General features: G+C 48.4%; 1 protein-coding gene across 2 annotated transcripts in view; it reads left to right on the forward strand.

Annotated features, from left to right (window-relative positions):
• Positions 1-1,353: 1,353 nt before the first annotated feature.
• ADAMTS7 (ADAM metallopeptidase with thrombospondin type 1 motif 7) overlaps positions 1,354-16,143 on the forward strand; it is a 139,775-nt gene continuing 124,985 nt past the window's right edge. The window contains exons 1-2 of one of the 2 annotated variants that reach the window (XM_073304523.1): positions 1,354-1,529; positions 8,965-9,320. In XM_073304523.1, coding sequence (XP_073160624.1) covers positions 1,445-1,529; positions 8,965-9,320 — 441 coding nt within the window. In that variant the 5' untranslated portion in view covers positions 1,354-1,444. Of the gene's footprint in view, positions 1,530-8,964; positions 9,321-16,143 lie in introns of those variants that run through there. The other variant, XM_073304524.1, reaches the window with a different exon arrangement.

A 16,143-nucleotide genomic window follows, 5' to 3' on the forward strand; every position in this document is an offset into this window, starting at 1 on the left:
TGATCCACACCTCCTGAGTGCCAGTCTGATATTGCTATGGGTCCCAGCCTTGGGACAGGATAAGGGGTTCATCCCACTCCCAGAAATAAGATCCAATACTTTCAGACCCTGTAACTGACATTGCTCCACCTTCCCCCCACACTGGTGGAGGAAGAGAAGCTGGTTAGTATTATTTAAATTAATGCTAGCTTTATTTCTAAAATCTCATTTCTGGCGACCTTGAGCCAGCAGCGCCGGACTTCCTGGAGAATGTCAGAATTAGACCAGCAGGCTGTACTGGGCAGTGGGCAGATGGGCACAAGTTAGAGCAGATTTGGGGCTACTCTAACTGACAATGGGCCATCTAGTCTATAGCTACTCCCCGACTCTGGGTGGCCCCTCAAAGATGCCCTCCCCCTCCTGCCCTGTGCAAAACATGGCTCCGGGGCAGCTCAGAATCTGGGGCCAAGGCGCATAACTCCCCCCAGCAAGGTCCGCTGCGAACTGCAGTGTTTGAAGGGACAGTCTTGTCATCTTTGGATCTCAGTCTTTACTTTGTTTTTTAAACGATTTCCCGCGGGGATGTAAGTTCTAGGGCGCTGCGGCTGGCCTGCCACCCTACCGGGGTAGAAATCACCTGGCGGACGCTTAGCATTAGATAAAGTGGCGCCTGGGGTTACCCTTACATCTCAGGTTCCTCTTCACTCCTGCAGCAGCAGGGACCGGGGATCTGTCCCACCCGGAATGGGACCACGGAGGCCTGGGGTGGTTTATGCCCAGCCCAGCACCACACTGAAGTCTCAGGGCAACCCCCCCCCCCTGCTCCCAGCCCCCGCCGCGGGACACGCAGCTGCGCTCCACGTGGGACGGGCCCCCCGGGGCCACCTGTAGGGCCCAGCTGCCGAAGGAAAAGCCCTCGGCCAAGGCAGATAACTCAGCGGGGGAGGCCGAGCGGGGCGGGGGACGCACCGGTGGGTGCTTCGCAGAGCCACCAGGCGGCTCCCTCGCACCAGCCCGAGCGGCCGGGCCCGGGGAAGGAGCCGCAGCGGCGGAGAGGGCCCGGGGGCTCGGCGGGGAGCGTCTGAGTCACTCCCAGCGCTGGTCCTGCCCCGTGTGCGCGGCGAGCAGCGGCTGCGGCCCCGGCCCGGGACACGCTGGTTTCCCCCGGAGCCGCGGGGCGCTTGCGGGGCACCCGGGGGGGGGCTGTTCCCTTTCAGCCCGAGGCGGCCGGGGTAACGCCCGGGGCGCACACGCTGACAGCCGGGCACGGGGCCGGGGCCGCCGCGGAGCCGCCCCGGGAGAGCCGGCAAGTGCCCGCCGGGGGCCCCGGGGCGAGGAGCGGCCCCGGCCGGGGCAAGGAGGCGTGCAGGCAGCGGGACGCGGCGCCGTGGGGCGCCGAGGCGAGACGGGGACATGCCCCTTCGCCCAGCCCGCCGGGAGAAGTGAGCCCCGGGCCGTGCCCAGCATGGCAGCCCCCCTGCGGCGCCTCCTGCTCCTCGCCGGGGTCCTGGCGGGCTGCGCGGAGCCGCCGGACAGAGCCGCGGAGAAAGGTCTGTACCCCGCGGGCGGCTCTTTTGTTTGCACCGGGGGAAGCCGCTGCGAGTTTCGCCCCAGAGCGGAAAGAGGGAGGGAGGGAGGCGGGCGAGCCGCCTGGCCGGGCTGGCTGCAGCCGTGTTTTGCGGGGGAGCCCGCGGAAGGCTGCAAGCGGCTGCCCCCGAGGCGCACCGGGCGAGGGAGCTGCAAGGTTTGCAAAAGCGGGTTTGCCGCGGGGAAGCGGGCAGGTGGGATTGGACAGGGGCGGCTGTTTCTCGGCCGGAGACACGCGCGGTCCCGCCGGACAGAACCCGGGCCAGCTCCGCTCCTGCCCGTGGGGCCCGGGAGAGCCCGCTCAGTCCGGGCCCTTCATTGCAACGAGTCGTGTTCCGCCCGCCGGCGGGTCCGGGGTCAGCTGCCTCGTACCGGCCGGTGGACACCCGTGGGCGGCAGGAGAGGAGGCGGTGAAACCAGGAACAGAGGTTGAGCTGGACCCCACAGCCCCGGGGATCCGTTTACTGAGCGACTGAACCATGCGCTTGGCAAAACTCAGCCGCAGGGTAGATGCAGGGGCCGGCCCCTGGGAAGCGGCGATGGCCGTTGACCCGGAGAAGAAGGGGCATGTGTCTAAGCGCTCCCCTGTCTCCAGCATTAGAAGCCCTGTAATGTATCCCCAGCAATAAACTCCTGGCTTGCAGCAGGTACCAAGAGATGGGAAGACTCTTGAAGGCTGGGACCCTTTCCTCCTTAGAACCAGAGCATGGTAGGACTGGGAGGCACCTGGAGAGGTCTTCTAGCCCAGTCCCCTGCACTCAAGGCAGGACTAAGTATTACTTGGCCCAGACCAATTCCTAGAGAGTCCCCCAGGCCTCAGAGCCGGGACCCTCCATCACTCAGATTCCCGATGAGTAGACAGAGGAGAAACTAGTGCAGATGCCAAAGCAGTCAAGAGGTTTGGGGAGATCCCCTGGCATACAGGGTGCTTTGGTACCTTCCCCTGGTGTAGGTGCCCTGACGAGGTCACACAAGTGGAACTACTGTACAAGCCTTAACTAGTCACCACATGTATTACTAGGGGGCAACTGTTTACCTGAGGAGACTTTGTCTCAGAAATCACATCCGCTGCAAAGTGATTTTCCTGGACGGTTGCCGCATACTTTTTACTTTGTCCCTTCCGGTGTGACAGGCATTTTTTTATGGGTAATATAGATGTACAAAGACTGTTTGGTTTTAGAGGAGCAGCCGTGTCAGTCTGTATCTGCAAAAAGAACAGGAGGACGTGGGGCACCTCACAGACTAAGCAATTTATTTGAGCATAAGCTTTCGTGAGCTACAGCTCACTTCATCCGACTGTTTGGTGCTTGCAGTATTGACAGACCAAGGGACCCATATGTCTTTGAGGCTGCTGTGCCGAATCGTGTCTCCTGTCCTTTTTACAAAGGGTTCTCCTGGGGGAATTCTACGTCACCATGCATGCACAGAATACATGTCCCCCACAGATGGCTGCCACTACGGGCCACTGGACCCAGCAGAGCCCAGCTCCAGGGCCGGATTAACCTTTTGTGGGCCCCAATGGAGCATGGTGCAGGGAGTAGAGCGAGGTGCAGAGCGAGGGGCCAGCCAGAAGCAATGGGGCATGGCATGGCAGGGGCGGCCCTGCTCTGCCTAGTGCGAGGGCGCTATTTACAAACTGGCAGTTGCCAGATGCACAGTGGCCCACCTGGCCCTCTGCTGCCAGCATGCCCCTTCCCCTTGGGGGTGGGCCCACGCCACACCACACAGCCTCCCTGCCCAACAGCCCCTGACTCCCTATGGCCAGAGCCCCCCGGACCCACTATGCCCAGTACCCCCCCAAAACCCTCCAAACAAATGCACAGCGCCTTGCACACCAATCCTGCCCAGCACCCCCCTGCCCACAGCCCCACCACAACTGCCCAGCACCCCACACAGAACCCCCACTTCCTAGTGCCCCAACACACACATCTTCCCTGTCCCCTCACGACCCAGCACCCCCCGAGACTCCCCAAGAGACCCACTCCCCCATGCCCTGTCTCCCGGCCGCACTCACCAGTCCTGTTGGGAGGTGACCATGTGCTGAGCTGAGCTGGCCGTGCAGCCAGGGCTGGTCCCAGGGCCAGGAATCGCTCTGGCCCCTCGGGAGTGGCATGATCAGCCAGGCCAGGGCCTGCCCCGGCTGGGCTCCCTCAAGACCCACTTGCCTGGAGGGGCCCAGCCAAGCCCCCTCTCCCCCCAACAACCTCCCCTCCCCGCACCTGGCTGAGACTGGCCAGGCTTCTGCACCAGTCCCAGGCGGCTCGGCTCCGGGGAGTCAGGCGGGGCCCCACAGGTGGTGGAAGCGGAGCCTGCCCGGAGCTGGAGGTGCCCTGGGGTCCGGCCGGGGAGCCGAGAGGAGCCCTCAGCCAGCCAGACAGCCGGCCGGCAGACCGAGAGAAGCAAGTGGTTGGCCGGGGGAGCCAGTGGGGTCTCTGTCACAAGAGGCACGCCCAGCTCGCACATAGAAGACACTGCTGGGGGCGGGGGGGGAGAGGGGGCGAGAGGGCTCCTGGCAGCTGCAGGTCCCCGCACGCCCTGAGGGAAGGAGAGGGCAGCGCACAGGAAACTGGGACCAAGCATCAGGCTGTTTCTCCCTCTGCATCCCTGGGCTCAGGGGGAGGTGAGCAGGTGTCTGGGCATGGCTGGGCTCTGGGGAGAGGAGGTGTGGGTATCTGGGCTTTGGGGGGGCTCTGTAACTGGGCTTTGGGGGGGCAGGTATCTGGGCCATGGCAGCCCTGTGGCTGGACTCGGGGGGGGGGTTCGGGGTTCAGTTATATTGGCTAGGGGGGGCCATGGCTGGGCTCTGTGGGGGAGGGGTTGTGTGTGTCTGGCCCCCGAGCTGGGCTCGGGGGAAGGGGCAGAGAAACAGGAGCTGGGTTGTCATAGGGGTTTCTTTAACTCTCTACTCCTGGGGGAGTTTTTGTGTGTCTGTATTGTTACAGACATACTTGCTGACAGGTATTTTGAAGTAAATTACCAAAATAATTAAAACTCGTGTGATTATATAGTGTTATTTTGACAAATAAAATTTGCAGAATTTTAAAATTTGTGGTGCAGAATTTTTAATTTTTTGGCACAGAATGCCCCCAGGAGTAAATGGGGTTTGGGATTCTCTTCTGGGATTGTTTGTTTCTATTAACTGTTGACGACTATTTAAAGAGATTCTGTGGTTAGGTGATGGTTTGTGGCTTCTCTGGAAATCAACTCTGGGGGAATCAGAGTACACTTTCCTAGAGTACTGGGCTGTAATTATTCATGTTTTCCTGTGTCAGGTGGCTCTTCAAATGATGGAGAACATAAGAATGACCATTCAGGTCAGACCAATGGTTCACCTAGCTCAGTATCCTGTCTTCTGACAGTGGCCAATGCCAGACGCTTCAGGGGTAATGAATAGAACACGGCAATCATCAAGTGATCCATCCCCTGTTGTCTAGTCTGAGCTTTGGGCAGTCAGAATCTTAGGGACGTGTAGAGGCTGTGTGCTTGACCATCTTAGCTAATAGTCATTGATGGACCATATGAACTTATCTAATTCTTTTTTGAACCCTGTCATAATTTTGGTCTTCACAACATCCTCTGGCAAGGAGTTCCACAGGTTGACTGTGCATTGTGTGAAGAATTACTTCCTTCTGTTTCTTTAAATCCTGCTGCCTGTTAATTTCATTAGGTGACCCCTGGTTCTTGTGTTAAGTGAAGGAATGAATAATGAAGTGTTATTTACCTTCTCCACACCAGTCATGATTTTATAGACCTCTGTCATATACCCCCCTAGTCGTCTCTTTTCTACATTGAGCAATTGCAATCTTTTTAATCTCTCCTCATATGGAAGCTGTTCCATACTCGTAATCATTTTTGTTGCGCTTCTCTGTACCTTTTCCAATTTTAATATATCTTTTTTGAGATGGGGCAGCCAGATCTGCATGCAGTATTCAAGGTGTTGGTGTACCAAGGATTTATATAGAGGCAATATGATATTTTCCATTTTATTCTCTATCCTTTTCCTAATGGTTCCTAACATTCTGTTCGCTTTTTTGACTGACGCTGCACATTGAGCAGATGTTTTCAGAGAACTATCCCTGGAAACGCCAAGATCTTTCTTGAGTGGTAACAGCTAATTTAGAACCCATCATTTTGTTTGTATAGTGGGATTATTTTTTCCAATGTGCATTACTTTGCATTTATCAATGTTTCATCTGCCATTTTGTTGCCCAGTCACCCAGTTTTGTGAGACCCCTCTGTCACTCTTCTCAGTCAGCTTTTGACTTCACTGTCTTGAGTACTTTTGTAACATACACAAACTTTGCTACCGCACGGTTTACCTCCTTTTCCAGATCATTTATGAATATTTTGAACAACACTGGTCCCAGGACAGATTGTTGGTGTACTCTGCTATTTACCTCTCTCCGCTGTGAAAACTGACCATTTATTCCTACCCTTTGTTTCATGGATCGGTAACTGGTTACAAGATAGGAGAGGACCTTCCCTCCTATCCCATGACTTCTTACTTTGCTTAAGGATCTTTGGTGAGGGATCTTGTCAAAGGCTTTCTGAAAGTCCCAGGATGCAATATCAACTGGATCACCCTTGTCCACATGCTTGTTGACACCCTCAAATAATTCTAATAGATTGGTGAGACACGATTTCTCTTTATAAAAGCTGTGTTGACTCTTCCCCAACATAGTGTGTTAATCGATGGGCCTGATAATTCTGTTCTTTACTACAGTTTCAACCAATTTGCCTGGTACTGAAGTTAGGCTTACTGGCCTGTAATTACCAGGATCACCCCGGAGCCTTTTAACAAAAATCAGCATTATATTAGCTGTCCTCCACTCATCTGGTACAGAGGCTGATTTAAGGGATAAGTTACATTATCACAGTTAGTAGTTCTGCAACTTCAAATTTAAGTTCCTTCAGAACTCTTGGGTGAATCCCATCTGGTCCAGGAGACTGATTACTGTTTAATTTATCAATTCGCTCCAAAACCTCCTCTATTGACACCTCAATGTGGGGCAGTTCCTTAGATTTGTCACCTAAAAAGAATGGCTCAGATAAGGGAATCTCCCTCACGTTGTCTGCAGTGAAGACTGATGCAAAGCATTCATTTAGCTTCTCTGCAATGGCCTTGTCTTCCTTGAGTTCTCCATTAACACCTCAACCATCTAGTGGCCCCACTGATTGGCAGGCTTCCTGCTTCTGATGTACTTAATTTTTTTTTTTTTTGCGGTTAGTTATTGTCTTTTTCTAGATGCTCTTCAAATTCATTTTTGGCCTGCCTAATTATACTTTTACACTTGACTTGCCAGAATTTATGCTCCTTTCTATTTTCCTCAGTAGGATTAAACTTCCAGTTTTTAAAGGATGTGTTTTTGTCTGTAACCACCTTTTTTATTCTGCTGTTTAGCCATGGTGACATTTTTCTGGTCCACTTACGGTTGTTTATCTATCTATTTATTTATTTATTGGGGGTATACATTAAATTTGAGCCTCTATTATGGTGTTTTTAAATAGTTTACATGCAGCTTGCAGGCACTGAGCCAAGATAACCCTCACTAGGAACCAAATGTAGAACATGTGTGACATCTTGCAAAGTCTCAGGGAAGGGCAAGAGAGCATGGCGACCCATATCATTTGGGAATAAAAGTTGCTAATGAAAAAAATGGAAATGAGAGTTGGAAGTATTACATCAAGTGAGATGGTGTTAGAATGTGTACTGTCACATCCGATAAAAAGCAGAGATGGGTTCAAACTGCAAACTTTGGCAGACACCTGAAAATCTGTGGCTGATCCTGGCAATTACAGGCTGGTAACCTAACTTCAGTATCTGGCAAAGGGCAACAAAATGATCAGGGCTATGAGACACCTTGCATACAAGCATCCGATGAAGTGAGCTGTAGCTCACGAAAGCTTATGCTCAAATAAATTGGTTAGTCTCTAAGGTGCCACAAGTCCTCCTTTTCTTTTTGCGAATACAGACTAACACGGCTGTTACTCTGAAACCTTCCATACAAGGAGAGCTTAAGAAGACTGGGACTGTTCAGCTTAGAAAAGAGATGATTAAGGGGAGTATGACAGAGGTCTATAAATCAGGACTGGTGTGGAGAAAGTGAATAAGGACATGTTATTTACTCCTTCACATAACACAAGAACCAGGTGTCACGCAATGAAATTAATAGGCAGCAGGATTTAAACAAACAGAAGGAAGTAATTCTTCACACAACTCACGGTCAACCCGTGGAACTCCTACCCAGAGGATGATGTGAAGGCCAAAAGTATAACTGGGATCAAAAAAGAATTAGAGAAGTTCATGGAGGACAGGTCCATCAATGGCTATTCACCAAGATGGTCAGGGACACACCCCCATGCTTTGGTTGTTCCTAAACCTCTGACAGCCTGCAGCAGGGACTGGATGACAGAAGATGAACTAGGTGGACCATTAGTCTGACCCAGTATGGCCATTCTTCTGGCTGTTCAGATTTGGAGGTTTGGTTCAGTCCATTATAAATCAAAAAGTAGCCATTTGCAAATTTCAGATCTGGATCTGTATCTGTATTTTGAACTCTTTTCTCTTCTTCAGTCTCCTCATCATAAGTAGTGTCAATGGAGCTGGTTTCCTAAACTCTCTCTGACATCATGTGTTTCACTAATGCTATACTGGAAGACAAAATATGTATATTAATGAATTTCATGCTCAATGTCTATCTCCGACTGATTAAAACTGGATGTCATTTTTTGAATTTTTGTCAAAACCTTTAATTGAAAATTTTATGTTCTCTGGAGAAAAAAAAAAAAACCTAGAATTTGTTTATGAACATTTTTATTTTTTTGGGTGGCAGTTTTCAAACAGCTGTAATTAAAACAATCACATTAAACTCTTCTCTATTGAGGGTTAAATATTTACATTTGAGCTACTATTGCTTATGAAGTTCCATTATGAGCATGTACAAAATTATTCAAGTTAAACAACTACTCACCCAGAAAACACCTTCTCTTGTTTCAGAGGGAGACTGTCTGCTCTTCACCACTACTTGTCTAATGAAACTTTCATATTTATTTGGGATTGTTTCCTCTGGCACTTTGTAAGAATAAGGGTGTTAACTCAGGTGTCCTGACATCATTCCAATTTGAATAATTATATCTGCTCATGTAATTTAGCTTGCCTAAATTCTCCCTCTCAGATAATCTTCACTTCCTGTTCCGAATTATTGTGGTGTAATCCTTTGCTCTTTTAAACAGCTGACACTTATCATCACATATGTGTCTCCAGTTCAGAGGTGGGAAGAATGATCCCTCCCTACTGAGAATTTGTAGACCCAATAAACATAAAGTGCATTGGGATCCTTTGGGATGAAAGATTATCATCGTCTTTATATCTGATCATTGCAAATATTTTCTTCACAGAGACGGTTCTCCGGCAATATTCTGGCTATGACGTTGTTCATCCAATCCGAGTTGATGAGAGCGGATCTTTTCTGTCCTATGATCTGGCTCATCGCGCAATTCACAAAAGGGCCCTTTCCTCAAGGAACAATTTGCTCTCCTTTTATGAGCTGCATTACAAAGGACAGCACCTAAAATTCAATTTAAGCATTAATAACAATCTCCTTGCTCCTGGGTTTGTTAGTGAGAGACGATATGGAGGAATCACCAATGCCAAGATCCAGTCTTACAATCACAACTCTTGTCATATGATTGGAGAGGTCCAGAACTGGGCGCTGAAAGGTGGTTTAGCAGCTCTTAGCACGTGTGATGGGCTGGTAAGTGTTCCAGTTGAATTCAGAAAAATGATGCTTTAATCACAGGGATATCAAAATATTAGAAACGATGGGTAAAATCCTGGCTCCATTGAAGACAATGGCAAAACTCCCATTGACTGCAATAGGGTAAGGGTTTTACCCTTCAGATTTGATGCTGCCTCCACTGAAGTTAACGTCAAAGCTCCAATTGACTCCAGTGGTGCAGGTTCACGTCCTGTCGGCTTACCTGTTTGGGACTATGCTCTCTTGTCTTCTTTCCATACTCCTGTAGAAAGCAGATTTCAGGTGTCAACCACTGAAGACTGTCCTATCTCATGCCTCCTTCATCTGCTATAGTCCAAATGTGGGATCACAGAGGACTCCATTAAAAACAGTCCGTGCAGAAAGCTAAAAGAGATTTATGGTGAAACGATTCATGGTTGATGAAACTCATCATGTTTTCTGGACATCAGTGCCAAAGTCACACTCTGCTATAACTAATTTAAATCAGTGAAAATACCGGGTTTGTGTAGGAAGCAGCTAAATTTGGGTCTGAAACAAAATGACCTTTCCAGTGAAGGAAAGATAAAAGGTACGATAAATCCAGTCTGTTTCCATTAGTTATTAGACTAGAGTCACACCTGCCTGCCTTGCTGAGGATTAAACAAGTGAAAGGGTAACATTTTCAAAAATGCCTAAGTGACTTAGGACTCTAAATCCTATTTTCAAAAATGACCAAGGAATTTAGGAGTTGACGTGAAAGTCTCATTGAGTGCCCAGGTCGTTTTTGAAAATAGGATTGAGTCTTACATCACTAAAGCACTTTTGAAAATATTCTCTTCTATCTTGATCAATATAATTAAATCCAGACATCGCCGTTTCCATGCAGATGTCGTGGGGCAACAAATATTCTGATTGTCTTACAGCAGGCAGTGGAATGTATGATGTATATGTCTTCTAGTGCCTGGCCCACAGACCGAATAAAGGGACCGACGACTGGGGAAATCCTTTTTAGCTCAAGTGATAGAGGCCTGAGGTTCTGGAGATAAGGAGGGCTCTAGATGTGGTTGCCCAGCAGGATGTGTGTGTGAGAGATTCATCTAGTAATTGTGTCAGTTGCCCTGCAGCATGGCTTAAGATTAATGTATTTAAACAACAGCAATATGCATCCGTGCATTGCATTCGTCTTCTGGCACGCGATGCTTTTTTAGAATCAATAACCTGGACAGGTTACAGATTTGGTTTTGGTTTTTTAACTTGAAATTTAGGCATTTGCCACTGACATTCTGTGACAAAATCACTGATGTTGTTGGTCAGATGCTCAGCTTGTGCAAGTTAGTGTAGCTTCATTGCATCTGGCCCCGAAAGCCCTGTTGCAGATTACTAAGCAGTGGGCAGCAGATCGAACTCTGCACATAGCATCAGTTGATTTATTGGAGAAGGTGAAGGTAGTAACAGCGAAGATCAAATATTTGTAACTATTACCTGATGCTGAATGTTGTTTGGAATTTAAGAATAAAATTTGGGAGATGCTTAAGGTGTCAGCTAATCACTGCAGAGATCAGGAAAGGTGTGATCACTGTGTGCAGGATGTACATCATGGAGAGAATACTGTAAGGTGCTGAGCACATCCTGGGAGGTACAGAGGACCCTTAGTTCCTACTGAAGAGAACAGGAGCTATCTGCGTTCAACATCTCATTACATTGCAGGATCAGGCCCTTTAGTTTGAACTTTCTCCCTAAGTTCTACAACTCATGAGAAGAGTTTCTGGATTTTGACATACAGCTGCTGAGTAAAGGGCAGAGATGCAGTGTAGTGGCCTGGGCACCCCAATGGGAACCAAGGAGTTCTAAGGCTGCCTCTTACGCTGACTGCCTCTCGGGCCTCGGTTGCTTTTCAAATCTCTGAAGTTGGGATGGGAGAGTAAAAACGACTTACTTCTTGAGCTGAACAAATGCCAAAAAAAAATATATTCCCAAGCATTCATTCAGATAAAAGAGGTGAATTCCTTTAGGAGGAGCCCATAGCCCTTTGAGTCGCATGTTTGCGAATGTCTTTCTGAGTGAAATATTGATTGCCAGATTGTTCAGGGAAAGGGGAAGTGTCATGAATGCTCATGTGAATGTATCTGCCCATAGATACCCTGGGCAAATATATAGGCACACTGAAAGTATTCACAAGGCCATCTTGAAAGCTATTTATAGGTGAGGGACTTATCCAGTCAGGAAACAGAAGCAATACCATGTGACTTAGATGACCAGCCCCATTGCAGGAGTTAGGCATAAACAAATACTCAAAGCAATAACTGTAAATAGTTCATAGGCTGAAGTAAGTTCACATGAGCCATTCATCAAATAATATTCAAAGAAGAAACAGATTAGTGAAAATTGATGTCTGTTTGCAGATAATCCACAAACAGGAGAAGGGACTAATAACAAATGCATTATTTGCTAGGAATAACTCGGCCAGCTCAGTCCCTTTCACAGGGGTGTTGAGAGGACTAAGTAGCTAGTTTGTAAAGCACAGTGAAGAAGAAAAGTACAATGTAAATGCTAAGGATTCTTATTTAAAAGTGGATTTACTAAAGTAATGATTGACAGGAAAAATGGTTAGACTAGAAGAACTTCGCAATATGTAGTTTAGCAGAGCTGGTGAGCAGCTATTTATCATATGGTCAACTTATTTAGAATCACAAGAGAATAAACAGTTTAATGCTCCCAAATCAGTGAGCTTTTCAACTTCGCTTTATATATTTTTTCTTAAAGCTAAACCTGAATTTTTCAGCAGACAGACATTAAAACACCCAATGCTATACAAACAATATATAATGTCATATATAACAATTGTTGAAAGTAATGCAGCATGAGCTGTGCCTTCATTATAAAGGGTTAATCGCATATCATTTGGAATTGTGCTAAGAATTACTGTATGTAAACAAGGAAGACAATACAGTTCTGCAGAAGCTGGAAGCTACAGGGGTAGGACACAGTGGCTTGCTTTTATGTGTGATGGTAATACTTTACGTTCTAAACTTAATGTTGTTTTCATCCAACTTGTAATGTACAAGTGACTTGAAATTTCTGCCTGTGACAAGATCAAGTGTAATTAGCATTCCTCAAGGCCAAATACCTCTTATCTTTTTGATCAACATCTGGTCTAGCATTCGTTATTCTGTGTAAGTTATAGTAATTACATGTTTAGTAGTATCGTTCCCCTGCCTTTCTAGCTTTGTGTTTTTATGACCACGTTTCATCTCTAACAGATTATTTTTAAAAAAGACCATCACACTTAGATCCTTGCTGTCCAGAAAATTAAAAGAAAGCAATCTTTATTCCTTTGCCCATTAAGGGCCTTATTGTGCTCTCTCTTAAACTGGTTTTCTGCCAGTGTAATTTCATCAACTTCAGTGAAGTTACTTCTGATCTGTACCAGTGTAAGTAAGAACAGAATCTGTCCTATGTACTGTACAGGAATTACTGAGATAAAATAAGGAATTATCACATGCAATATGCAAAAGCATTAATAAAATTGTAAATATTGACGTGAAACATACAATCCCACCTGGAGCAAATCTCATCCCTTGATAAAATTTAATTTAAAATATTTTCCCAGGAGAAAAATCTCCTTGTGATGAAAATGTCCCTTTTGAAGGATATTCTGGGCAGTTATTAGGCAGAGGCCATGATACACATCCACCTTCCATTATGGGGGGGTGGGGGACAGAATAAAACGTATTAAGAAACTAATTGAAAGCTCCCTAAGGAATAGATCTGCGTAAAGGACAATGTCCCTGGAGCTCCCATCTCCGCACCCCTGTGTTGTAATGATCTTCCCAGAGACAGCATTAATAGCCCGTGTTTCTGAAAGTCTCCTTGGTACGCCACACTGCCAAGAATGCACCTGGGGCAGTCCTGTCCCTCTCTGAACACCGCGCTACAGGAGTGTCAGCCCTACGCTCATGGAATTACGGGAACAGCCCTTTGCTCTGTCAGCAGAGAGAACCATCCCAGTTACAGAGCTGAAATCCTCAGAGCGGATTCCAGGGGCTGCCATAACCCTCCCATACACACCCGACGGCGAGCTGTGCTTTACTGCACAGGTGTGTCCCCTCCACACATCACAGGTACAGCATGAAGGCATTGTTCAGCCATAAGATACATCTTGGAAACAATGTAACCTGAAAAATTAATGGCTTCATTCTTAAATGAGAAAAGTGAGGTCAGACTGGCCGTGCTAAAAGCTAACCCCCTGGGCCTTCATTCCTTAACGGAGCTGCAGACTGCCACGGGGTCCACTCACTGCAGGTGGTGCCTCCTGCTGGCAGCTCTGGGGAATCTTTCCAGGCCCAAGGTCCCCTTCTGCTGCTTGCCCTGCTGCCTCTCTCTCTCTGGGCCCTGCAGCCTCCTTTTCATGACTGGGCGCTCTGACCAGGTCACTCTCTGTTTCTCCTTTCCATGGTACCAAAGTCTCTCCTGCCAAATGGGCTCAGGCAGTCTTCCCATTCACTGCCCAGCCAGTGCCACTTCCTCAGTGGCTGGAGGGGAACCCGGGCCCAACCCCTACTCTGGGTTCCATCTTAGGGGCCTTTTCTTCAGCAGCCAAGGACTGTTCCCTCCTGGACCTTACTACCCTTCCCTAAGCTTCTTCTATACCTTCTAGCTCTCCCCACCCCCCTGGGTTTGCCAGCCTCACAACTCCCTCCTCCCAGGGAGTGACTGCAACCTACGCTCTGCAGCCCCTCTCTGGCTTTATAGGAGCCCCACCTGTTCTTGCACAGGTGAGCTTCCCCTAATTAGGGTCTTCCTCTCAGATGTAATTCTCCCAGCTTCCTGCCTAATAGGTTAATTGGCCCATCTTGCCTCCATTAACCCCTTTAGGGCAAGTGTGGGATGGACACCCCAGCACACAGACAAGAAAGAATCAACCAAGCATCAACTGGAAGATCACATGAACTATTGTTAAAGAATATGGCTCATGTGGACAAGAGCCGGAGACCCACGCTGTCCTTGGTGTCCCAGCCTCGGGATTTGCAGTGGAACCCCCATCTCCTCCATAGGCTAGAACACAATATTAACCCCTACATTTGCCTGATAGAGATGGGCCCAGCTGGGAAGCTCTGGTCCAAATACAAATGTCTCCAAAGTTTGGAGAATTGATTTTTTTATTAGTGTTTGTGGGCCCCAAGGGCAGAAGGCATCAGACACACACAGAGGTTGTTCTGTTTGCAGGAGGCATCGTGGAGGATAGCAATACACAGGACAAGGAACTAGGTGGTTTGGTGGGGCTGGTGTTAGCAACAGAGAGAAGAGAAGAGACACCATAAGAAATGAATTTCAGCTCCATGAGCCTGGTTTTCAAAGCTCCAGCTGAAATCAATGGGGGCTGTAGATGCTCAGCATCTGGAAAATCACAGACCCATTATCTTTTCCATGGAGACCACTAGGTTACCACCACTAATTAAGGCCACAACCGTGCAATTGGATCTGTACAGCTAGACCCTTGTACAAAGCCCATTCAAGACACTGAGGCCTTGCATGTGCACAAGGGCCTGTCTTTGTGAATCCGGTTGCAGGATCAGGGCCTAATTTGGGGGGGTAAATCCTGCTCTTCGGTGGTGTGCGGCTCCTGTGGGACCCTGCCAGACCCAGCCTGGGCGTGTGAGGTTGGAGCATGTTGGGTTCACTGTGGGATGAAGTAGCAGGAGAAAAAAAGGAGCGTGAAGAAGTGGCCTACACCAGAGCGCCTTTGCATGGCCTGGGGTCATGCGTCAGGTAGTCTACCTCAGTTTCCCCCTCAAGGGGCTCCTTAAGGAAACTCCACACACCCTTTTTGTCCAGTCACAACACCCCTTCTTGGAGTCTGGATCAGATTAAAATAAACTCAAGGATGAAACTAAGTCCAAACCAAAGTCCATCCATTTAACCCTCATCAGGTCACTACCAGTCATTTCCTGCCTGTAGTCTCAGTCCCCCATCCCAGGAATCTCCTCTGTGCACTCCTAGCAGTCTCTAATCACCCTCCTTCCAGGCCTTCCTGCCTAGGGCTTGGCTTCCCGCTTTGGCAGGCCACTCCCAGGCCCTACCTGGCTGGAGTCGCAGTGCCAAGTCCCCGGACTTTCTGCTGGAGCCAGCCCACTCCTAGCAGTCCCTGCTCTCCTACTGCAGTAGCAACTATCCCTTCACTGCGCTCACCTTCTGCGCTTTATAGGGAAAATCACCTGATCCATACCCAGATGTGCCTCTTCAGGGTTGGCTCCAGGCCTCCAGCCCTTAAGAGGCAGCCACCCTGTAATAAGGAGCCATAAGTGTCCAGAAATTCCCTTTTTCAGTATCTTTGTAACAACAGCAAACAAACAGCATAGAAATAGCTCTGAAAGCCACCGGAGCAAAAGTGAATTGAGTTGTGTCTCTGTATGCCATGTGGCTGGAAGATTTCCACAGTGTGGAACTAGCCCTCTGGGGGAAGGAGAAGCTAATTGCTCGTAGTCAGGCCTCTTGTAGCATGTGAAGCCTGGTGAACTGATGATCATACTTACAAAACGTCTCCTGGAATAAATGGAGAGTCTAACAACAAGGCTTTATTGTGCCACATTTTAATCTTCCCTCGTTTTTTTCCTGCTTGTGGCATGCAAAAGTAATGAAAATGTCAGATCAAAAGCATAATAAACAAAGCTGAAAACGAATGGGTTATTATGTAAGCATCCTACACAACAATCCACTTCAGACAAGCCAGACAGAGAGCAAGGCTACTCCACAGCAATCAATGCAGCTCAGAACCCACAGAGTGCTGTTACAACATGCAGATACATTCAAATCACATTTCTAGCAGCACTACCCTCCCGCA

Source organism: Lepidochelys kempii, chromosome 10 (assembly GCF_965140265.1).
Source record: "Lepidochelys kempii isolate rLepKem1 chromosome 10, rLepKem1.hap2, whole genome shotgun sequence".
NCBI classification, from domain to species: Eukaryota; Metazoa; Chordata; order Testudines; family Cheloniidae; genus Lepidochelys; species Lepidochelys kempii.